We start from the raw sequence: 26,290 nt of genomic DNA, 5'->3' as shown, positions 1-26,290 counted from the left end.
GTGCATGCAAATTTTGCAATGCATCATAATCTTTTTAATTTAAAACAATTAACTTTGAATTATACTTATGTGGTAATTAGTCCTAAAGTATATGGGATAGCCCAATGAAGATCCATTTCCTAGTTTCATCAACCACGCATCATTATCCTCTGAGCCACAGTCTCCAAACCTCAGAGCCATTTTCCTCTGTGGCCTGTAATTTCTAGTCACTCACAAGGGCTTGCAAATTCTTTCTTCAAAGTGTCCCTGCACCTTCCTTGTCTTTTCTCTTCCTACTGCCCTCTTCCCATAGTTCTCCTTAGTCCTGGACTTGACCCTCAAGTTCCATGTTGCACAGCCTTGCCGATCCTTCCTTGTTCTACACAACCACCAAATACATTTTCTAAAATTAATTTATTCTGAAGCCCCGCTCAGAAAGATTTGCTCCAAGTTATCTAGAGGATATAGTCATCCAGTCTACGTATTATATTACTTATTATATTGTATTACGTATTACACAATCTGACCTCAGGCTCATCACCCATCTTTCCCAGCACGTTTGTGCACCATCCAGGCGAGTACAAGGCAGAGGTGGTAAGAGACCATATTAAGTTCAGGTCTCCTCTTCACCACTTATTAGCTGTTGCACTTCATCTCTCTGAGTTTGTTTCCTTATCTACGAATTATATGAATAAAAAATCAGTGACTTAAAGCTGTTTGGAAAATTAGGATAATAACAGATGAGAAGTACCTGGTGTGCTTGATGCATAATTGGCTGTCAATAAATGGTAACACTTGTCACCATCATTGTCGTCATCACCTTCCTCTGAAATTCACTGCTTCTCTGTCATGCACTTATTCTTTTCGAGAATTCTCTTTTTACCCAGGTCCTGCTTACCTTTCCAATGATTCTTCCCCTAAACCCACCTGCCCTCAGAAACTCTCTCCTCACGTCTCCTGCATCACTCCTATGTTTGCTTTACATTGTTTCCAAACTTTTCTTAAGTGTCTTGTCTTCCTAACGCAATTACGATACCTAGAGCTGGCCTCAAGTGGAGTAGACTATCATGCAAAGAGCCTTCTTGACTTCACTCTTCTTTGAGGATGTTGAGTGTCCATGAAACAAATGGAAGATTGGATAGTTGATGTCTAAGGATCCTTTCAGTAGTGATTTTTGGATTCTGAGTTGTTTAAGATCAGGGACGTGTGTTACACTTCCTCCTACTTCCCACAGTTAAGAACATTGTAGACACACTCAACTATGTGATGTTTGGCTGGCTGGTTTTCCTGAAGAATTATTGTATTCTTTGATCCCTGTCACAAAGGAGCAGTGGCTTTCCATTCTACAGGGGAGTTTAGTAGGATGTGTACCCGGATCGGAGAATGGGAACCACCCCTCCTCCCCCACTGTGACCTATAGTGAGCATATAACAGCTGTTTAATGAACAAGCACCAACCATAAGCAATGTTTCACTGCATCATTGTACATCCCTTGGGAACAAATTAAGAGCAAATGAAAGAGTCTCCAAATTTAAGGCTGAAGTTTTAGGGAGAAGTTGATGGAAAAGATTGATGGCTGATAAATTAATGACTCCTTAGATTCCACAGGAAAAGCTCTTTTTCTGAAAACTTTACTTCCTTTCCTTGTAACTTTGTTACTAGGGGTAGAGAAAGAGTCCCTGAATCTAAGCCAACATTTATCTTTAATGTCCTAACTGGAGACTCTGTTCTTCACATTCAATTTGAAACAGTTTCATCACACAGCGCACCTCTAATTTCTGCCAGTTTGTTGTATCTCTGAAATCAACTACTTTGCCTTCTCGGTGGCTGACTTTCAGGTACCTGCATTTAATCTTATTGTGGCCTGGCCTTTTTATACCAATTGGCCTTCATGCTGAAAGAACCTACAGCTTTAAAGAACTCCTCTCCACCCCTCTCCCCTAGTTGACGGAGGGGAGAGGGTGCGATGATGGTGGGCAGGAAAGGAGGGGAGGAAATCAGTTAATTGCAGGCTGTCAGTGTTGTTTTAGGTGACTTTGTACTTCTTGAATTTAAGATCAACATGAACTATAGACATTTCAGGCTGGGAATTTAAATAGCAACAAAAAAGCATAGGTTTTGTCAATGCCAGGAATGACTCATCTGGTAAGAATGGTATTGTATTGAAAATACAATACAGAGAGCGGGAAAAGACTGTGGTATCTGCTCTCTTTGTGTTCTGACCTTGAGGAGAATTCTAACTTTGTTGCAGAAGTTGAGCATCTAATGTGCTGGATGCACCTGTTAGTCCTTATATATTAAATGGCAAAGCACTTGCACTTCCCTGTGATTGCTTTGTGGGTGAAATATTTTCCGCAATCTGGTGAACTGGTTTTTTTTTTAATTTTATGAATGTATTCATTTATATTTCTTACATCTTTTATTTCTCAAAAAAATATGCTTTCTCTATTTCAACACCCTGGTCTTATCATTATATCTTAGAATATGTTTAGCTTTTTATTTTCAAGGTAACATTATTATGACTTGTTTTTACTATAGAGACCATGAACCAGGCAACTCCTGCTAGAAAGCTGGAAGAGGTTCTTCACCTAGCAGAGCTCTGCATAGAAGTCTTACAGCAGAATGAAGAGCATCATGCAGAGGTGATGACTGGTTTTAACTGCCGTATACATGCACACAATGCATACACATAATGCTTTGCCATAGTGGGAACAACACTAAAGTGGTGGCCTGCCCTATAGTCTTTGATAACGCATCTGGCCATTTACCTGTAGAAAACTGAGAACATAAGTGCATTTCCTAGAAATGTAACTCCTATGTGTTACAAAGGAATTGTATATGTATATAATTTAATATCTATTCCTGACAACGGTTATGCTATGAGGAATATGGGAGAGTTTATGGGATCTGCCAAAGGTGTGCAACTAGTAAGAAGCAAAGCTGGGACCCGAACCCCATCTTGTGAGGCCAGATCATTTGCTTTTCACTCTATGCCAGGATTGCTTTGGTTTAGAGATATAAATTAATCAATGTACAAAAGGAAAAGTAGTGATAAACCATAAGATAACAAAATTGAATAGAAGACATTCGTAACTCTAGAGCTGATAACTCTAGTCTTTCACTTTTACCACCAAGCTTTGCTTTAAATTAAATTTTCACTACACCTGCATTGTTTATAGTTTTTAAAAGTTCTAATTATATATTCACATTCACTAAAGATATAGAGTGGTATTTCACCATGCAAACTGCTTATTGTAAGACTTAAAAGTGTCACTCTTTCTGTTAGTCGTGAGTTTATTTAAAAAAACAAGAGTTTCTGACTTTGAATTGAGTGGGGAAAATGTGTGGAATTAAATAAATGTAATAAATATCAGTGCCCTAATAGTGCTTTTATTCTTGAGGAAGCACATGAAATGAGCAAGGATAAAAAGACCAGATACATAAGAATCTATAGAATACTTATATTTAATGAAGCCTAGTTCTCAAAAATATAAGAAACTACAGGAAGTACATTTTAAGCAAATTCTTAGAAAAAGAGTATTCATGAAACCTTACTATAGATAACTAAGATTTATTTTATCTGGTTATAAATAGGATCATTCAAAACATCTGCTTTTAGCTCACACTGTGGAATCTAGTTTTTACCTTGCATCTGTCATGTGTGAACTTGTTATGGATATTTTATTTTAAACTGAAGAAACAGCTGCTTCAATAATTTGAAATGAATTCCCAGGAGGATCTTTTGTAGGCTAGTACTACCGCTATGTTACAATGAAAATGATTATATGATAAAATATATGTATGTGTTGTCTTTGTCTTTTGTGAAAAGGCATTATCATCACAGTATTAGCCCTTTTTAAATTTCAAAAAATTTCTAATGGGGTATCCAGTTGCACTATATTACACCTAAACAGGTACATCTAATATTCCCATACATTTCACAAAAATAACATTTAATTTTCCTGCATAATAAGGGCAATAACTCTCCTATCTTTTAAATGTAATCAATGTGTTATATGCTCCCTGCAATCACTAAACCGTGTTAAAGTATAATGTATCCAGGGCCGGCCCCGTGGCTTGGTGGTTAAGTGCGCGCGCTCCGATGCCGGTGGCCCGGGTTCGGATCCCGGGCGCGCACCGAGGCACCACTTCTCCGTCCATCCTGAGGCCGAGTCCCACATACAGCAACTAGAAGGATGTGCAGCTATGACATACAACTATCTACTGGGGCTTTGGGGGAAAAAATAAATAAATAAAATCTTTAAAAAAAAAAAGTATAATGTATCCAAACACAATTAAAATGTAACTATTACTTATTTTCTAATCCACAAAAATGCAGTTGACTTTATTGAACAGAGCTAACCAAAACTCATAAATATCATTCTATGATATGCTGAAATATAGAACTATTATAATGACCTCTTTTTAAAATGCTTTGTAACACTATGACATTTCTCCATTCCCCAATGCTTCCAAATTCTTGGAATTCCTCAGGGAAGAGAGGTGAGTAAAATTGTTTGCACTGTTTTTCTAGCATGAATAACACTTTCATGTGAAGATAAGATAGAACCCTCTCTGATGATAGTTTTAAAGCCAACTTAGTTCCTCTCCTTGGAATTAAAGACAGTATGTCTTTGAATGGGCTAATCTTCATTGTACTGTTTTGGCGAATGTGTCTTAATAATTGCATGCATACTTACTGCTGGCCATCTAAGTAAAAGCCAGCTGAGAGAATCTTGATATTTTGGTTTTGGTTTTATCTTCTTCTCTTTTTTGCCTTTTTCTTTTTTTTAACCAGAAGATCCACCTTTTTCTCTGAACAGTATTGGGGAGTGAATTGGTCTGATTCCACAGTCATTTCCTGAGTGAATGGGTGGACTGCACTCTACACTGATGTTTATTTTGCTGGATGTTCAAGCTAGAGTTGCATTGCTCCATGACAGAGCACCTAGCTCAGCTCCCTAGGTGGAGGTTAATGTGTCCACCTCAGAGAGACCTTCAAGTGGCTGGTGTGTCAGCTCCTTTTATTTCCGTTCTACTTCTCTCCACAGTGGCAGTTTACTTTACAGGGCTGAGAGGTTATTTCTACCCTTCAGCAGTTTCTCAGTTAAGCAGGTATGTCCTTCAGATCTTTGACAATAACTTAGTTATAAGACAGTCCTCCCCTCTCTCTGAAGGCCTCCTGATCTCTCCTCTCAGGCTTTTCCTCTGAATTTCTGTGTTTCCTCTTTAGAAGGATGGTTGAAGCTCCTTTCCAGAAAATCTTTAAGGCTGTCTCCACATTCCCATGAGGAGACTGTGTCTGACCAGAACCTTAGGCAGACTGTTCTGACAGCTGTCTTTCCATGGCCCTCACTTTGACAACGCCAGGAAGTCCCAAATGCTGTGCTCTCGCTAGCACACCCACTCCACACACACCATTTTACTGGTAAGAAAACTGAGACCCAGAAAGGTTGAACAACTTGCCAGAGGTGCACAGCTGATTAGTGGCTGAGTGAAGACTCAGGCAAGACTCTAGACTTGGGTACTTTCCAGTGAACCACATTGTTATTTCTGTTTAAATTGAGTGGCCAGAATGGTCATCGTGCCCTGGTTCTGCTGCCAGGTTTGACACTGGGCATCATAGCAGGGGTATAAACGCAGAGGGGTTGATTACGTGCAAGCCTGGAGGCATCCTGTTCCTTTCTGTCATTCTCGTCCTTTCCTTGCACTCTGGCATGTTCTAGGACTCTGCCTAAAGGGAGAGAGTGCTGAGAATATCAGTAGAGGGGTGGAGGGAAGAAACACGATCAATGTGAGCACAGCTCAAGTTGTTACTTTGTTGCTTATTGTTGCAGCAGAATCTTGATTTAAGGTCCCTAACATATTTTAAATATAATGTTGTTGGGCCAGCCCGGTAGCGTAGTGGTTAAATTGGGCACACTCTGCTTCAACGGCCTGGGTTCATGGGTTCGGATCCCCAGCGCAGACCTACACCACTTGTCATGCCATGCTGTAGCAGCAACCCACATACAAAATAGAGGAAGATTGGCACAGATGTTAGCTCAGGGCTAATCTTCCTCAAGCAAAAAAAAAGAGGAAGATTGGCAACAAATGTTAACTCAGAGTGAATCTTCCTCACCAAATAAATAAATAAAGTAAGTAAGTAAATATAATGTCCACCATATCAGTGACACTATAGGCAAGAAGCGTGTCTGGCAGTAATTTAGTATTTGCGACTTAACTCTCAGTCCACTGCAAATGCTTGATTCGTCTTACACTTCAGCGGCTGTGTCTCAGGCTGCTCCAACAGCAGAGCCAGGACAGGGAGAGAAGTTCAGTATGGACATACACATTTGTGCGTGTGCTCACTCATTTAAACATCAGTGTCCGAACCAGATTGTGCTTCTGAATGGATTCTAACAAAAAGAGAAAGAGTACTTGATTTTTTTTCCATTTGTTGTTGCTTACAGTCATGTGCCACATAACATTTCAGTCAACGATGGACCACATATATGATGGTGGTCCCATAAGATTAGTACCATATTACCTTGGTGTGCAGTAGGCTATACCATTTGGGTTTGTGTAAGTACATCTATGATGTTCACACAATGACAAAATCTCCTAATGACACATTTCTCAGACTATATCCCAGTCATTAAATGACACATGACTGTATTTGTGTTCTTAATCCTCTCCACCAGCATGCCATCCAAGGAACATCTTAGAGTGTGGATATACAAAAAACCGTTCATGAACAAGATATGTTTACCACCAACTACTAACTAGATTACAATAATCTCAACAGTGGAATTAATCTTAATTACATAATATTTATATCTGGATGGCCAGTGAGATAAACCCACATTTTTTTAGAGTGGGTTTAGATTTAAGGTTAGACTAGCCTCTGGTCCAACAAATGTCCCTCATTTTGGAAGATGACCAGAAAGTGGCTTTCGTATGGCTGTGTTATAAAAGCAGAATTCTGTTTACAGCAGTGACTCTCAAATGAAACTGCACGGGCATAAATACCCTACCAAAAATGCTTGTTAATCATTTACTAATTTTTAAATATATAATAAAGTAGTACTCAACTCTGAGATATTTTCTGAAGTATTTTCAGCTCATCATCTCATTTGGTTATTTCAGTAGTTATATTCATGTATGAGCCCAAATAGGGAGAGATTTTCATGAATCAAGAGTTGCAAAAAACTTATGATTAGTTTGATGGTAGTTTAGGTGTCACCCTGAAGATACTAGTCCATTCTACTGGCTCTAAAAGATCTTAAATATTTCTAGAAAATGGCCCCGCAGCATCATGTTGCTGTATGTGTATGCTGGGGGTGAGGGGTTACCCTAGACGCTAGACTGTCTCCAGAGCTTTCAGGATCATCCACAAAATACAAGATTGCAAACTGATCATTTCTTGGGGAAAAAATAAGCACATGATACATTCCAAAATCAGATTCACTGTTTTTGCTCGTTTATGCAGCCATCCTTTTTTTGTTATAAATTATAAATTTTTACTGTATTTTGAGAGTAAAAGTAATTAAAAGCCTCAGACCTCAAATAAATTAGAAAAAATATAAAGAAATCAGACCATAATAGACACTCTGGCAAGAAAAAATCAAAGGACATTAACACTGGTCTGCAGTGATCTGCATAATGTGATTGACTGATAGATAGATAGATAGATAGGTAGGTAGGTAGGTAGGTAGGTAGCTGGGCAGATAATACGAAATATATAGTTAATTAAGAAGAGGCTATATATGTAAGAGCTTGGTCTCTACCCTCCAGCCTACCTGGATTCAAATCATTGTTCTGTTATCTATCAACTATATGACTTTGGGCAAGTTTTTTAATCTCTGAGTTTGCTAACATATAAAATAAGGATAATTATACCATGGGAAAGGGATTGGGTAACGTATAAAGAGCCTCTAGAACAGTACTTGGCACATAGGAACTATTCAGTTGGACATTATTATTTTTAAAACATCTAAATTCACATTATAAGATCTGTGTGAATTTCAACTCATTTTTGTGATTACTGATAATGATTAGTTTTTTACTTTTATACAGCAAGAGATTTTCATATTCATTGAATTTGTGAAACAACGCTGGAGGAGGCTAGGGCGAGTATTGTTGTTGCTTGTTTTGCAGATGAGGAAATGGAAATCCACCCAGGGAACTGATTTTCCCATGATTACTCATCTCACCAAGTTCAGAAGCTCAGGATTCTGCTTCCAGTTTCAGGGTTCATTCTTACCTGCCACTGTTTTTTTTACTATAGTCAGTAAACAAACACAGTTTTCAAAGTATTGTCAGCCTGCCACATATATTGTTTTCACTGTACAAGATTTATTTATTGTTAGAACTCTGATAGAAATGGTATGGCTAAAGGATTGCAGTCAAGTTTTGTTTTGTATTTCTTATTTAATCAAATTCAGCATTGCCTTCTACCTTAGCATTAGAGCCAAGATAACTTGAACCCAGATAGTCATGACTTTTGATTGCTGCCCTTCAGATGGATGCATTTCTGAGAGGGGTTTTCTCCTCCCTGGTGGAGACCTTCATGCTGGGGAGCCTCGGCCATCCCCAGGAAGTGGTACCCTAGGAAGGGAATTATACAGCCTCTCTTCCTACTGCCAACCCAGAGTGGGATGACTGCCACCCAGCGGGATGGCAAAAAAGAGGAAGGACAGGACGGGTGGTAGAACTGACCCTGTGTTCTCAGCCTGTGACCCTCGCTTTTCGTTTTCAAAGACCATGATTGCTTAAAGCTATCTCTAGTCATCATTAGGAGAACAATAAGCCTTCATCATGGATTGGCTTACATTCCTCGGGAATAATATTATCAAGGAATACAATTTGAGACATAAATACCTACTTCTGCAAAACATAATGAAAATTTTGAGTTCATGGCAAAGTCTTGCCAACCCAAAGCTGTGTTTTTAAAGAAAATTATATTCCATTTTATTTCATTCTCCATCATGGCTCTGTCTTCCAACTTTAAAAAGAGCTTTGGAAGTTTTTCTCAAAGTCTTGAGACAATTCTTACCTAACATGACTGTTATTTTCTTAATTTTAACCTTTTGCGAAGGTTTTGGTTGTGAACTGAAAGTGAGACTTTGAAAATGTCTCCCTTTGCAGCACTGCATTTTTACTAGGATTTCTGCCCTGCTCTACTGAGAGTGAGGAGTTGCAGACTCTTGTGTGTGGCACCACCACAGCTCTAAAAGAGAGGAGCAAGATAGATGTAATGAAATTGTGTATGCTATTTTATTTCTTACCTTTGTACTATTTGTCATATACCCATTCTAGTAGATATTTAAACAAAAACTATAGGAGGTTAAAAAGTTATAACACTACCAAAAGCTAGATTTCAAAGGGAAAAACCCTGAAAAACGATTCACTAAAAACGGTAAAAGAGAGCCTTTAAGCATATGAAAAATTGTTGAGACTCATTCATAATTTGAGAAATGCAAATTAAAATGAAACTGAGATACTATAGCCAGAGAAGTCTACATTATTTTTTTGTGTGAGTGTGATAAGAGCACTTGGCTCAAGATGTACCCTCTAAGCAAAATGTTGAGTACACAATACAGTGTTGTTAACTATAGGAACGACGCTAAGGAGTAGATCTCTAGGAATTATTCATCTAGTATAACTAAAACTTTGTACCCTTTCGCTAATACCTCCCTGTTTCACACTCCCCCCTGTCATTCTACTCTCTACTACTATGAATTTAACTATTTTAGATTCCTCATATAAGTGAGATCATGAGTATTTGTTCTTCTGTGTCTGGCTTATTTCACTTAGCATAATGTCCTCCAGGTTTAACCATGTTGTTGCAAATAGCATGATTTCCTTCTTTTTTAATGCTGAAAAATATTCCGTTGTATATAAATATCCTATTTTCTTTATCCATTCATCCGTCGATGGACATTTAGGTTGCTTCCATGTCTTAGCTATTGTGCATAATGCTGTATTGAATGTGGCAGTGCAGATATCTCTTTGAGATTCTGATTTGAATTCCTTCAGACATATACCTAGAGGTAGGGTTGATACATCATATGATACCTCTATTTTTAATTTTTTGAGGAACATCCATGCTGTTTTCTATGGTGGCTGTACCAATTTACATTCCCACAGACAATGCACAGGGTCCTCTTTTCTCTGCATTCTCAATAAAACTTATCTTTCGTTTCTTTTATAATAGGCATCCTAACAGATGTGAAGTGGTAACTCACTGTGGTTTTAATTTGCATTTGAAAATCAAATTATGATTGTTGATGTTGAGGACCTTTTCATATACCTATTGGCCATTTGTAGGTCTTCTTTGGAGAAATGTCTGTTCAAATCCTTTGCCTATCTTTTAATCAGGTAATTTGGGTTTTTTTGCTATTGAGTTGTAGGAGTTCTTCATGTATTTTGGATTTTAACGTTTTATCAGATATGCTTTTTGCAAATATTTTTTTCCATTCCAGAGGTTACCTTTTCACTTTGTTGATGGTTTCCTTTGCTGTGCAGAAGCTTTTTAGTTTGATGTAGTCATATTTATCTATTTTTGCTTTTGTTGTCTGTGCTCTTGTGTCATATCCAAGAAATCATTGCCAAGGCCAATGTCAAGAAGCTTTTTCCTTATGTTTTACTCTAGGAGTTTCACAGTTTCAGGTCTTACATTAAAGTGTTTAATCCATTTTGAGTTTATTTTTGTGTATGGTGTAAGATAAGGGTCTAGATTCATTATTTTGCATGTAGATATTCAGTTTTCCAAGCACCCTTTTTTGAAGACACTACCCTTCCCTCATTGTGTATTCTTGGCACCCTTGTCAAAGATTAGTCCATCATATATGTGTGGGTTTATTTCTGGACTCTTTATTCTGTTTCGCTGGTCTATGTGTCTGTTTTTCTGCTGGTACTATATTGTTCTGATTACCATAGCTTAGTAATATATTTTGAAATCAAAAAGTGTGATGCCTCCAGTTATGTTCTTCTTTCTCAAGATTGCTTTGGCTACCTGGGGTCTTTTGTGGTTCCATATGAACTTTAGGATTGTTTTTTTCTATTTCTATGAAAAATGCCAGTGGGATTTTAATAGCGATTATATTGAATCTATAGATAATTTTGGATAGTATGGATATTTTAACAATAGATAAATTCCTAGAAACATACAACCGATCAAGACCGAATCAAGAAAAATCAAAAACCTTGAACAGACCCAAAACAAATAAGTAATTTGAATCAGTAATCAACAATCTCCCAACAAGAAAAGCCCAGGAGCAATCCTCTTAAACTCTTCCAAAAAATAGAAGAGGGAATACTTCTGTACTCATTTTTTGAGGACAGCATCACCTTGATATCAAAGCCAGACAAATACACTACAAGAAAAGAAAACTACAGGCCAATATCCCCGATGAACATGGATGTAAAAAATCCTCAACAAAATATTAGCACATCGATTTCCATAGCATATTAAAAGGATCATAAATCCCACTTGCTTGCAAAGATAAGATGCAAAGATGGTTCAGCATACACAAATCAATCAATGTAACACACTACATTAATGGAAAGAAGGATAAAAATTACCTGATCATCTCAGTAATTGCAGAAAAAGCATTTAACAAAATTAAACAACCTTTCATGATAAAAATTCTCAACAAATTCTCAAAAGCATTTAGCAAAATTGAGTACCCTTTCATGATAAAAATTCTCAACAAATTTTCACCTTCTATGGTGAAAAACTGAAAACTTCCCCTCTAAGATCCAGAATACAGCAAGGATGCCCACTCTCACCACTTTTTTCCAACATGGTGCTGGAAATCTGTGCCAGAGCAGTCAGGCAAGAAAATGAAATAAAAGGCATCCACATTGGAGATGTAGAAGTAAAATTATCTTTGCAGATGATGTGCTCTTGTATGTGGAAAACCATAAAGACTATAAAAAAACTCTTGGAAGTAATGAACAAATTCAGCAAAGTTGCAGGATGTAAAATAAACATACAAAAATTAGTTGTGTTTCTATACACCAACAACAAGCTATCTGAAAAAGAAATGAAGAAACAATCTTATTTACAGTGGCATCAGAAAGAGTAAAATTCTTAGGAATAAACTTAACCAAGGAGGTGAAAGATTTCTACAGTGAAAAGTATAAAACACTGATGAAAGAAGTTAAAGCAGTCACAAATAAATGGAAAGACATCTGGTGTTTATGGATTGGAAGAATTTATGATGTCTGGTCCTGTTGGTCTGTTCCCAACCTTTTTGGGAAGTTTTTGATGACTGATTCAAATTCGTTATTTATTTTTGATCTGTTCAAGTTTTCTGTTTCTTCTTGATCTAGTCATGATGGGTTGTATGTTTCCAGGAATTTATCCATTTCTTCTAGGTTGTTCAATTTGTTCATGTATAATTGTTCATAATAGTCTCTTGTGATCTTTTTTATTCCTGTGAAGTCAGTTGTAATGTCTCCTCTTCCATTTATGATTTTATTTATTTGTCTTCTCTCTTTTTTGCTTTGTTGGTCTACCTAAGATTTGTCGATACTGTTTATCTTTTCAAAAAACCAACTCTTAGTTTCATTGATCTTTTCTATTATTTTTCTATTCTCTATTTCATTTATTTATCTGGTAATCTTTATTATTTCCTTTTTTCTCCTGACTTCAGCTTAGTTTGTTCTTTTTTTTAGTTCCTGAGGTATAACATTAGATTGTTTATTTGAGGTCTGTCTTCTTTTTTAATATACATGTTTATTTGCTGTAAACTTCCTTTTTAGTACTGCTTTTACTGTATCCCATAAATTTGGGTATGTTTTGTTTTTGTTTTTGTTTGTCTCAAGGTGTTTTCTATTTCTCTTTTGATTTCTTCTTTGACTCAATGGTTGCTCAAGAATGTCTTGTTTAATCTATATGTATTTGTGAATTTTTCTGTTTTCCTGTTATTGTTGATTTCTAATTTTATTCCATTGTTGTTGGAAAAGATACTTGGGATGATTTCAGTCTTCTTAATTTGTTAAGACTTTTTTTTTTTTTCTTAGCCATGTGATCTATCCTGGAGAATGTTCTGTGTGTGCTTGAGAAGAATGTGTAGTCTGCTGCTGTTGGGGGAATGTTCTGTATATATCTGTTAGGTCCATTTGGTCTATAGTGTTGTTCAAGTCTACTGTTTGCCTATTAATTTTCTGTCTAGGTGATCTGTCCATTATTGAAAGTGCAGTGTTGGGTCTCCTGTTGTACTTGCATTGCTGTCCATTTCTCCCTTCACATCTGTTAATTTTTCTTTACATATTTAGATGCTCTGATGTTGGGTGCATATATATTTATAATTGTTCTATCTTCCTGGAGAATTGACCCTTTCATCATTATATAATGACCTTCTTTGTCTCTTGTGGCAGTTTTTGACTTAAAGTCTGTTTTATTTGATGTAAATATAGCCATCCTGCTCTCTTTTGGTTATCACTTGCATGGAATATCTTTTTCAATTCCTTCACTTTCAGCCTATTTATGCCTTTAAATCTAGAGTCTCTTGTAAGCAGCATATAGTTGGATCTTGTTGTTTTATCCATTCAGCAGTGTTTGTCTTTTGATTGGGGGATTTAATCCATTTACATTTAAAGTAGTTATTGATAGGTAAGGACTTATCTCTCAACTGGACTCTAGAGCTTTTAACAGTCTATTTTAAACTGATAACTTAAATTCAATCATATACAAAAACCTTGCACTTTTACTCCACCACACACACACACACACACACACTATGTTATTGATGTGAGGATTTACATTTTCTATACTGTGTATGCATTAACAAATTTTCGTAGTAATAGTTATTTTTAATACTTCTCTCTTTTAGATTTTATACTAGTGTTAAAAGTGATTTATGCACCACCATTGCAGTATTACGTTAGTATTTGTGTATATATTTACCTTTACCAGTGAGATTTATACTTTTGTATACATTTGTGTTGCTGTTGAGCATCGTTTTATTTCAACTTGAAGAATTCCTTTTAGCACTTTTTGTAAGGCAGGTCTAGTGGTGACGAACTTGCTCCATTTTTGTTTGTGTGGGAAACTATCTCTTCATTTTTTGAAGGACAGTTTTTCTGAGTAGAGATTTCTTGGTTGACAGTTTTTCTTTAGCATTTTGTGTGTATCTTACCACTCTATCTAAGGCTCCAAGGTTTCTGCTGAGAAATCTGCTCTTGGCCTTAGGACGGGAGGGGGTTCCCTTGTATATGGTGAGTCACTTTTCTCTTGCTGCTTTTAAAAGTCTCTCTCTGTCTTTGACTTCTGACAATTTAGTTATAATGTATCTCAGTAAGGACATCTTTAGGTCAATACATTTGGTGTCCTTTGGGCTTCTTCCACCTAGATGCCCATTTCCCTCTTCAGATTTGGGAAGTTTTCAGCCACTGTTTCTTTAAACAAGCTTTCTGCCCCTTTCTTTTTCTCTTCTCTTTCTGGGACTCCCATAATACATATCATTGGTTTGCTCAAAGATGTTCCATAAATCCCATAGACTTTCTTCACTCTTTTTCTTTTTTTTTTTTAAGAAATCTTTTCTTTTCCCTTCTGCAAGAGACCAGTGCTACTTGTTTTTTTTCTGGGAAAGATTTGCCCTGAGCTAATATCTGTTGCCAGTCTTCCTCTCTGTTTCCCTTTTTTCCCCTCTCCAGAGCCCTAGTACATAGTTGTATATTCTAGTTATAAGTCCTTCTAGTTCTTCTATGTGAGCCACCACCACAGCATGGCTACTGACAGATAAGTGGTGTGGTTCTGCTCCTGGGAACCAAACCCGGGCCATCAAAGCTGAGTGCACTGCACTTTAACCACTAGGCCATCAGGGCTGGCTCTCTTCACTCTTTTTCAGTCATGTTTCTTTTTGTTCCTCTGACTGGATAACTTCAAATTACTTGTTTTCGAGTTCATTGATTCTTTCTTCTGCTTGATCAAATCTGCTGCTGAAGCTGTCTATTGAATTTTTTTGTCATCGTATTCTTCAACTCCAGAATATTTGTTTGGTGCTTTTTTATTGTTTGTCTCTTTCTTGAACTTCTCGTTTTTTATGTATTGTTTTCATTTAGTTATCTATATGTTTTCTCTTGTAGCTCACTAAGCTTCTTTAAGATGATTTTTTGAACTCTTTCAGTCAGTTTGTAGATCTTCATTTCTTTGGAGTTGGTTCCTGGAGCTTTGTTTTGTTCCTTTGTTGGTGGTATATTTTTTTGATTCTTCATGATCCTTGTAGCCTTGCATTCGTATCTGCACACTTGAAGAAGCACTCACCTCTTCCAATCTTCATAGACTAGCTTCTGCTGGGAAAATCTTTCAGCAGTCAGCCCAGCTAGAGATTCTGGTTGGTCTGGTTGTTGGTGTCTGTGGGTGGGCTGGCTGGCGGGAACTGCAAGCAGGTGGACCTGCTGCCAGGGTCAGTGGGCTTGCAGCCTGCTTCTGGGATCCATGGGAAGACAGGCTTGGTGCTGTGGTTTATAGTCAGACCACATTATTTTCAAGAACTTTCTAAAAAGCAAATATTATTTTCACCCATCTAAACACAGATTTTTAAAAGTGATTATTGCCGTTACCTAAAAGGCATTAGAAAATGCCTCGCTGAGTATAAGGAAATAAGTGGAACATACATAGACTTGTCTTTGTAGTGTTTATAGTCTAATTTAAGAGGCAGACATTAAAATATTCAGATATGTAGTCATATATGCAATGCTAAGACCTGTGAAATAAAAATACTGGATATCAAAGAGACTATCTAGGAGGACCTAATTTACATTGGAGGGTTAGGAAATCCCCCTCAATGAAAGTCTGTTTGAGCTTTAGACCTTAGATTCATTAAACAACTACTGCAAATAAAAGGTAATATTTTTTAAATGTGAGAATGTATAGATGTAGAGATACAAATTTAAGTAATCAAATTTGACATCGATGAATAAAATATGAAATCTAAAATAGAATTAAAATGTAAAATGACATTCATTGCTTTATTTAAGAAATGTATGTTTAATTTAGAACATCTGAAAATATATAAAACAAAAAAAATTCCTTGTATCTCATAATTTAAACATAACTACTGTGAATATTTTCGTGTATTTATTTCCAATATTTTTTTCTGTTAATAGAAATATTAAACATTTGGTATCATACTCTACAACGTTCTACTACCATTTCACTTTTAATGACATATTTTCAAGTGGCACCATATTTGTGTGTGTTTCTGACAAGTAATCTATTTTTACATTATTTCTTTTTCTTTTTATAGGCATTTGCTTGGTGGCCCGATTTATTGGCAGAGCACGCAGAGAAATTTTGGGCTTTATTCACAGTGGATATGGATACTGCGCTGGAGGCTCAACCACAAGACTCCTGGGATAGTTTTCCTCTTTTCCAACTGCTTAATAATTTCCTCAGAAATGACAGTAAGCACTTGCATTTTCTTTAGTCTATGAAATGAGGAAGGGTGGGGAGAATGTTGTGTGTGTGATTGTGTGTTTACAGAGCTCTGGCACTCACTCAACAAGAGCTGACATAGATAACATTTGCTCAGCCTCCCTGAGTATATCAGGCCAGGGTCTGGGGGAGACCAGCAACACTCCCACATTGCTCCACTGGCCTCTGAAGCTCCTCTTATTCCTAGTCGCCTGCCTTTATCGAGAACTGATAACGTAGGCACCCTTCTCATTGTATCCTGTGAATCAGAAAATCTTCAAAGGTTAACATTTCTAAAGCACTTGAAAATACTTACATCTCTGAAAGACACCTTAGAAATTTATCATTATTCTAGAGATCACGCTATGTTAAGGCTTCTGCTAATATGCATTGTGATAATACTGTTTGCCTGAGAGAGATTTGCTTCTACAGATGATAGTGTAATATTGCTGTGTGGTATGAGTTGCTCTCTCAGTACTTAAAAATTTAAGAGAATGTAAAGATTTTCTATTGAGACTTTTTTCCCAATGCAATAATAACTTTTACAATTATTCTGGTACCTGGTCATCTAGCAGCCAGTAGAAACCCAGTTTTTCATCAAGATTTTAGGGGGACATTTCTTAACATACAGATTCTTGGGCCTTTCCTATGATGATTCTTTTTAAAGCTTCCCTTAAATCTAAGTTTGGTTACTACTAACAGTCTTTTCTTCAACACTTGCAATGATTATGGGGTCACTAATTCCATATTCTATAAAATTCTTCTCATTATAAACCAAGTTGAATTCCTCCTAACCTCTCATTGTGGCTTGGTCTACTTGATCCATGTAACAGCCTTCTTCTGTTGTATATTTTCTTCTCCAAGCCGTTATTCCCAGGTCATTCAATTCTTCCTCACATGATAGGGTTTTTGTGCCCATGACCATTCTTATCACCTTCCTCTGAATAGACCTGACCTCATTTTTCAGTATTGCTCTGGAGTGTGGTTCTGAGAAGAACACAGTGCTCACAGTGTGACCTGAGTAACCCAGACCTGGATGAGAGCTGCCTTCCTTCTCCCGTCTTCCTGTAGCCCACAGCCACTCTAACTCTCCCAGGAACTTGGTCACACTGTTGATATATTTCAAACTTGTTATATTTAAAGCTCCAAATCTTTTTGCTGCTCTCTTTCCAGGACATCACTACTATGTACTTCTAGGTTTAAACTTAAATCTGTGTTTTTACATTTATGTTCATTTTTTTAAAAATTATTCTATTGGTTTTGTTCATCACTCTAGTCCGTCATTTCTTATCTTTCTTTGGTTATTCATCCCTTTGAGTCTGTGATAAAACTGCAACTGTTTTACTGAAAAAAAAATCCACGTAGATATGAAATTGTGTGTAGTGTCAGACTCTCCATGGACATTCGGATTTTGGACACCTGGTTAAGAACCTCTGTTATAGTAAGAGAGGCATCGTGTTATATTAATTAATAACATGAACTTTGGTGCCAGGCAGATTCACATCTGTCTCTGCCACTTTCTACTTGACCTTTGACAATAACTTAACCTCTGTAAACTTTAGGTTCTTCATCTGTAAAAGAAGGAAAATAATAGTACCTACAGTGTCAGTGGTATGGATTAAATAAGATAATAGCTCATGTATAATAGATGTTAAATAAATATTATAAATATTAGTCTGTTAAAATTTCGGTCTTGATTCTTTCAGCCATCTTATTAATTCTCCTATCAAATTTCATTTCCAAAAAATCTTATTAGAAAGCCAAAGAACAAAACTACAATTCCTACTTCAGGAATTCTGTCTTCTGTCTGCTCCCAGAAGTTGCTAACCCCACATTCAATAATCCATATGTGAATCATTCATTCGGCAAATTCTTCTCAGTCAGTTTTTAAGTTCCAGTTTGGTTGCCTCCTGCCACCTAGCAGGCTTTGAATAACCCTCTGCCTTTCCCAGTCACTTATCATCATTATCATGATTCATTTTCTGCTAAGAAAAATTATAGCAGGTGTAATATTTTAAAACAAATATAGAATACACCTGCCAAAAATAAATAAACATAGTATGCATTAAGTTCCTAAAAGAGAATAGATAAGTGTAGGATTATTTCTAACACTGCTTTCTCTATTTGCGTGAAAACTCAAGAGTTGATCATGTTTAGATTTATTTTGGAATTTATTCAAAGATGAGATATTTATTACTGTTCACAAACAGTGAGTAAAGATGATGAATTATTTAACGTATTCAACATATTAGAATTTATTTTGTAGAGAAAACAAAACATGTTATAGATGTTAGAAATTTTCTGGGGGAACCTCAACTGCAACGCCAATGAATTAACACCTTTTAATATTTATTTTCAAGAAGAGCTCTTATGTTACAAGTGTAAATGTATGAGAATTATAGCAAAAAAATGCTAAAATGATAATAGCAGAAATTTGATTTTTAGCCAGACTTGCAGATATTTAATTCAAAAGTTTCATATTCCTCTCCTGATTTAAACAATTTCTATAACATTGGTTACTATTAAATGCATAAAGTATTGTTTTATGTTATTTTAGTGTATATTACTCAATCAAAACACAGAAGCATTTATTACTCATCTCTTTTGAGTACTATCAATTTGGGAGGTAAGTCTAGAACTTGGTGTTGATTTTGAAGTGATTAACAGATTTTAGAAAACATCAATTATTTCAGAGAAAAACAGCTCCTCTATGTAGTTGAGGTAAATAGAAAAGTTCCCCAGTGTCATAATTTCCTTTTGGTATTGGGAGTATGGATGTCGTCTGGGGAATTGAAACAGAATCCAGTGACTTTCATCCCAAACTCACAAGTTACTGTCCAAAGCCAAGACCATTGAATAATATCTCAGTAGTTGATAAAACAAACTTTTTGGCTGTTAATATCATCTTTGATAATAATGAAGAATATGGTTAATAATTATGTGTGTGTTAGTAAATTCCTGAGATGTTCAGATGGTGATTTAGTGAATTTAATTCAAAGTTAAATGTCAACCTATAGCTGCCCCCAAATTGTCCTTTTGGAAAGCTTATGGGCAAACATAAAATTTCTATCCTTTTAACCCCCCTTGAAAGAAAGATCCTTACATCACTGCCATGGCATGACAGGTTATACCGTGTTGACCCAATTAGAGTTACAGTCCAAATTCTAATTAATTACAACTTTATCTAGCCAGGGGTAAAATAGGCAAAGATTGCTCTGAAATGTCCAATCTTGGAATGAGAGATAATTTGCTGAATAAAAGTGCTTACTGTTATCCCCACAAATGGTATACCACTAATTTTACATAGATTTTTAAGTGGTAGTGATTTATGAGTAATAATGTTGCATACTTATGTTTACTTTTCCAAAATAAAAATTACTAACGTGTCTCCAACTAATGGAGATGTTAGTTAGAATTTGTACTTTATTTGTGCCTTGAAAACTTAGTAGCTGAGGTATTTTTGTTTTTTAATGAATAATTTAGGTGTTCCCACTGGTTGTTTACCATCTTTCTTTTGTTAAAATCTATATGCTTTGATATTTAAAAATAAATATTTATCTTTTGGAGGGTAGAAGCCATCTTAGACAAACCTCTTTATTTTCCAGCTGAAGAAACTAAATCCCTAGGAGGTGATGTGCCCTGGGCAGGGACTTGCTGACAGGAGTTAGGGACAGAGGTGAAATGGGGCCTGATCACTTGGTCTCCAGTTCAGTCTCCGTCTGTGGTAGCAATAGCGGATTCCGGGACATTTATCAAGTAATATAATCTTTTTAAGGAAGACAGAAGATTCTGCGTCTATTTCTATTTTTACCTCGGAAAATTTTTATAAAGGCCCTGAGTTGTGGGGTCAGAGGAAGAGAGTTGGTTAAAGGGTACAGAAAGGACCAGACAAAGGTATATATTATCTTAGTATGTACGTTGTGAAACGTCAGTGATGGGAATTCCAGGGACTGAACTAATTAGTGCGGAAGGGGATTCAAGACAGCAAATTCGGTTTCTATTTTAAGGAGGAAAAAACTCTGTCTGGGGCTTGTGTCTTTCCTTACAGTTGGTCATGATTAAGATAAGTCTTAGCCTTAAGAACCCTTGGAGATGAAATGTGGTTTTCCTCAAGGGAACAGTACCAAGTGCACCACAATTTTAGCAACTGTCCCCAATCTCCCACCCCTCACAGACTCACCCACTGATTCCCAGAGCAGGACTGACGATGAAAACAAACTCAGGCTCCTTCATTTCTGTCCAAAAGAGACTGATCTCCTGCTTGCCCCTCCCTCCGCCTCCACTCACCCTGATCACTCCCTCCGCCTAAAGAGGGAATTAGATGGGCAATCGCTTTCAATGGTATCTAAGGAAACGGTTTTGATAAAGAAATATATTAAAATTGAGAGAAAATAAATGTTTTCATAACAAAGCAAATAGCACGATAGTTAAATGATACTGAACGACTATAAAGCTGGTACAAATAGATTCTACTCTTGCATACTATGTTCCACATTTGTCCTGTCAATAATAGATATGGCAAGTGACCACTTCTGACAAATGAAAGCCATCTTCAAATGGCACAAATCATTTCTTTCAGCACTACTGAAAGGCAAACCCTTAGAGCTAGTCACCTTTTAATCTGTGGATATGCTAGCAAGTGGCAAATGACCATTCTATTGGGAACTGATTCCCAAGTGAAAAATGCCATGGTGCTTCTTCTTTAATTAACAGCCTTTTCACATTGCTAGCACATTAAAGCCATCCCGAAGAACACCCGTGCTTATATAATCAATGTCACAGCGTCTCTGCCTAAAAGAATAATAAATGTTTGGGCTCTACACTAAGTGAAAACCTATTCTCCAAGACTTTCACCTTCATAAAGACGGGCTCATAAAAATCGAAAAAAGAAAAATTGGAATGTGGTCTCATGAGGATAAAAAGGCTAGTGTTAATAATTAACAAGGAGAGTGAAGTGGAGTCAAATTAGCCATAATAGAGCCCAGAGTGACTGGCAAAGTCACCTCTCATTATCAAAAAACTCATTAAGAAATGAAGAGGTGGAAATCCCGCTGGGTTATTCTCACACTTCGGCTGTATCAGAGATTATTTTTCAGATTTCTTTCAAATGAAGAACTGTTAGGTCACCATATTGTATATTAGGTTAATCTTCAAGCTTTGAAATATAGAAGGCTGACACCTGCGTGTTATTCTACCTCAAGTGCTTAAATGAGCTGTGCATCTGAAATTCACGAATTGGTGTTTATAGATATATCTATACATATATATACCAGGAACAATGCAGAAAGAATATAACTTCTAGATTATAGAAGGGCTGTGTGCCAGCTTAGTTTTATAGATAGGCACTTTTACAAATGATGAAATGATCCCTAAAATGTGAAAGTGTATTTAACTCCAATTCCCAGAGTTGATTGAATTCAAAAATATGTCAGAATTTGTTTCACCGACCAGTATAGTAAAAGAAATACAAAAGTAAGGAGTCACTAGATTTTTTTTTTTCTTTTTTTTCTTTTTTTTTTTTCTTTTATTTTTTTTCCCCCCAAAGCCCCAGTGGATAGTTGTATGTCGTAGCTGCACATCCTTCTAGTTGCTGTATGCGGGACTCGGCCTCAGGATGAACGGAGAAGTGGTGCCTCGATGCGCACCCGGGATCCGGACCCGGGCCACCAGCATCGCAGCGCGCGCACTTAACCACCAAGCCACAGGGCCGGCCCTAGATTTTTTTTTTCAATTGAATTCCACAGTACTGCTCTAGTTGCTTTACTACAGGTAGACATTTTATTTATTTATTTATTTATTTTTACTTTTTTTGTGTGCGTGTGTGAGGAAGATCAGCCCTGAGCTAACATCCGTGCTAATCCTCCTCTTTTTGCTGAGGAAGACTGGCTCTGAGCTAACATCTATTGCCAATCCTCCTCCTTTTTTTCCCCCAAAGCCCCAGTAGATAGTTGTGTGTTGTAGTTGCACATCCTTCTAGTTGCTGTATGTGGGACGCGGCCTCAGCATGGCCGGAGAAGCGGTGCGTCAGTGCGCGCTTGGGATCCGAACCCTGGGCCGCCAGCAGCGGAGCGCGCGCACTTAACCACTAAGCCACGGGGCCGGCCCCCAGGTAGACATTTTAAAACTTTAATCTTTTTATATTTTCTTAGAACTTATTGCCTTAAACAAAATAACCTGCTATAAAATGCTTATGTGTCCTTCACAGTAGGTTTGCAGAAACATCTTTAATTCCTGAAGGCACAGGAGCCGCACATTTGAGAGCTATCAATCATGTTACAGCTATACTTAGTTGTTTCCATTATGGGGGCAAGTATTGTGGGACATAACCCAAAGATTGGAAGGTTGTATGTAACTGGAATAAAATTACAGACTTTTGCATTTGGCTTTAATATCAGTCTCATAAAGACAGCATGAGAGCTGCTGGACCATGAGACTTCTTTTTTTATCTTTGCCGTAAGCCTTGGTTAATGTTTATGTTGATGTTTTTCCTGAATTAATTCTCCAAGAAACAGGTGCTGAATGCCTACAATTTACAAATCCCAGTCACCTTGCAGATACAGGAATAAAAAAAACAATTCCTGCCTTGGAAAAGCATATAATCTAGTGGAGGATATGGACATATATGCACTACTAACTATATGCAATAGATTGTAGAAACATAACTCAATTATGTGTTCTGTACTATGGCATTTTTAATTATAGTTTTAAACCTGCATTTGTTTTTGTTGCCCAAAAAGTAAGAAACATTATAACATCAGTGCTGTTACTCCTTGTTACCTTTGATAGATAGTAGATAGATAGGTAGATGGATGGATGGATGGATGGATGAATATATATTTTTTTAAAAAGTGCCACGAGGGAAAAGGAAGAGTTGGGGGTGGTTTTAGGAGGTTATTATGATAGTATAGTGTAAATTAATTACCAAACTATATAAAATTACTTATCAAATTTTTAATTCAAAGGAGACTTAAAACCCAATGAGTTTTCTACTTAAACTTCAATGGGATGCTCTCAGACTTTCCTTTAGGGGGTGGATTTTTATTGATATTTATTCAATAAACAGACATTTATTGAGTGCCTTCTTAATGTGCCAGATTCTTGGTGGGTGCTATTCCTAGATCTCAGAGAGTTTTTTTTTTTTTTTTTGGTTTGTGTGTTTTTTTCCTTTTGCATAATGCTCTTCTAGGCTACAATTCTCCTGACTTTTCTCCTGAAGCTCATATTCATATTTCCTGGAGTGGGGGTCCTTATTATATGCATTTGTCAACATGGAGAATGACCTATTAATTCTATATCTTAGTCCACTCTGCTTGCATTGTTTAGTATTGATACAATTTGTAGTCCCTTGAGTAATTGTTGTTTTATGCCAAAGTGTGTTGTTTTATTGTGATTGGTGTTGTTTGTTTGTTTTGCTGGTCATGAGTGCCTAATTAGAATTTTAGAGGGAAAATTATTCTTCCTAGTAATCCGCTAATGCTGACTAATTGGAAGGGGGCAGCACAATATAAAATTGGATTATATGGACTCAGAAGTCAACAGCGTTATTTTCACCCTAAAACAATACATGAACTCTCTTATCTACTTATTTTTCATTTACCCAGTGATTCTTATCTCAGTAATTGTTATTAATTGGATCATAGTTTAAATTCTTTGTTGAAATCTTACTGTTAAAAGCCTATGACAAGTACTTTTGTAAATGTAAGACTCTTTTTGGTATGTAAATAATCAACACTAATTTATTAATTATTGGGATGCTCAAAATAATTGGGCACATCTGCATCCCTAGTTTACCTTTTATTTAAGCCTTTTGCTTTCTTTTTGCCATTTCTAATTGTACTGTTGGGCTTGATGTTGTTGATGCTTCATTATTTTCTGACAAGGTGATATTTGGGAACATGGAATCTTTTGGAAAAAAAGATTATTTTTATCAACAAAATAGATATTGGTCTTCCACTTGTGTTCTTGTAGCCACTATTAGACTCCTTCTGAGCAGTCCCTTCTGCTTCCACACCTCAGGTATAATGTCAGAAGCATTCTTAGATGAGGCCACATTGAGAACTTGCCTTTTCCAATGAGCTGTTACAGTGGGTGCCTTTTAAAGGCTTGATTTGGACAAGTGGTAGCCCCAAATCATAGCCTATCTTTATTAAACCATATGGAGAAGATATAAGCACTCATTCTGATGCCTCAGGCTACATATGAGCAGCTGAGAAAAAGAGCACACATTTACATGCACAAGTATAGTATAGTATGTGTTCCTGTGGTCTTGCCTTTTGAAACCGAACCTCCCCTTTTCTTTCCCCTTCTATGTGTATTTTCTCTTCATTTCTCCTCTTCCTCTCTCTCTTTCTCGCTGTCTCTCTCTATGTCTTCATCCTTCCCTCCTCCCCTTTCCTGAATCTGATTACCAAAGAAATAATACTGCCAGTTGCCAGTTTTCTAAAACTTTGGAACATGGGTTTATAATTTGATTTAAAAAAAAAAAAAAAAAAAAAAACACACTGCTGAATTACGAGCAGACTTTTGGCCAGAATTCAACATTTGTGACAGGTCTGAGGAAATACAAGAAAGCTCCATTTTCTCCTAATACTGCAGGCTATAATAATTTGCTATCAAGAGTCATGACTGAACAGAGAAAATCCTCCCTTTGCTGTATTCATTAAAATAAGAGACATAAAACAGCCAACATTCATATCCAGTAGAATTTCAGCAGTCTGATCTTGGACATATGGATCAAAAATAGGATTTCTCATAACAGTATTATTTAATACCGTATATTTATATAAAATATGAGAAGATACACAGGCCTCAATAGGTTCTTATACAGTTTCCTGAATATAGTAATCTTAATATTGTATCCAAGGAGTCATGCATTCAACAAACATTTGAACAGTTGCATAGAACCAGGGACTTTGCTGGATGTTAAGAATACAGACATGGTCCATGCCTCAAGGACCTTGCACCCTCATAGGGAGGAAGAGATATGTCAGTAAGTGCAAAACGTGGAATGGACCACAGTTGAAGCCTGTACAGGGTAGAGAGTAAACAGGGAAAACCAGTAATTGGGCAAGGGGACAGCAGAACAAAGCATTTCAAGAAAGGGTCTGAGCAGTAAGTGTATACTTGAGCTGAACCATGAAAATCGTCATGGCTGGACCACAGGAGGGCGGGAAGGGCGGAGGGGGGTCAGGCAACAGAAATGAGCCAGAGAGGTCATTGTCATTTTAAGACAGATCGTGGATGCCTTTCATACCACGCTAAGGCTTTTGGAGTTTGTCGTGATGATCCATTAAAGGATTATAATCTTTATGAGGAACATTATTAGTTTTATATTTTAGCAAGCCCCTCTGCTTGACATTTTAAGAAGATGGATTGGCAGAGGGAAAATTAGGAGTCTAAAGATCAGTTAAGAGCTTATTGCATTAGTTAAGGCTGAGATGAGAAGGCTAGAACTAATGCAACAGCAGTGGTGATGAAGAGAAGAAAGGGATGTGTTAGATAATAAGGATATAAAATACACAGGTCTTGATTACTAACTGGTTGTAGGAAGTGAAGGAAAGGCCTGTGGTACTTTCAGGATGCTGGTGTAGTGATCAGGTGGACAAGCTCTATTTTCACTCCTAGGATAGGAATACAAGAAGAGAAGCAGGCTTATTTAACAAGATAATGAATTTAGTGCTTATCAAATGTATTAAAAAAGAGAGCTCTTGCTAGAAATACATTTGAGTCAACTGCTACTTACTCTTACAGTCATTATAATGTTAGTAATAACATGGAGTATGATTCTCCTTATATGCTTCTTCATTTTAACAAACTATGATTTACTGCCAACATACCTCATCTTTTAAGAGTAAATAAAGTAGCATTTGAATTGATAAGGTAAAGCGCTCATTTGTAGAT

General features: G+C 36.7%; 1 protein-coding gene across 6 annotated transcripts in view; it reads left to right on the top strand.

Moving 5' to 3' along the window:
* The window catches only part of CADPS2 (calcium dependent secretion activator 2), a 496,283-nt gene that overhangs the window by 403,928 nt on the left and 66,065 nt on the right, over positions 1-26,290 (top strand). For all 6 annotated transcript variants that reach the window (XM_087430207.1, XM_087430199.1, XM_004418749.3 and 3 more), the window contains 2 exons: positions 2,518-2,621; positions 16,224-16,380. In XM_087430207.1, the coding sequence (XP_087286333.1) occupies positions 2,518-2,621; positions 16,224-16,380 (261 nt within the window). The remainder of the gene's footprint in view (positions 1-2,517; positions 2,622-16,223; positions 16,381-26,290) is intronic.

This window comes from Ceratotherium simum, chromosome 1 (genome assembly GCF_057802395.1).
Source record: "Ceratotherium simum simum isolate JZ-2026a chromosome 1, ASM5780239v1, whole genome shotgun sequence".
In the NCBI taxonomy this organism is placed as follows: Eukaryota; Metazoa; Chordata; class Mammalia; order Perissodactyla; family Rhinocerotidae; genus Ceratotherium; species Ceratotherium simum.
The sequence above is the reverse complement of the archived record's forward strand: the minus strand, read 5'-3'. Positions and strand labels throughout refer to the sequence as shown.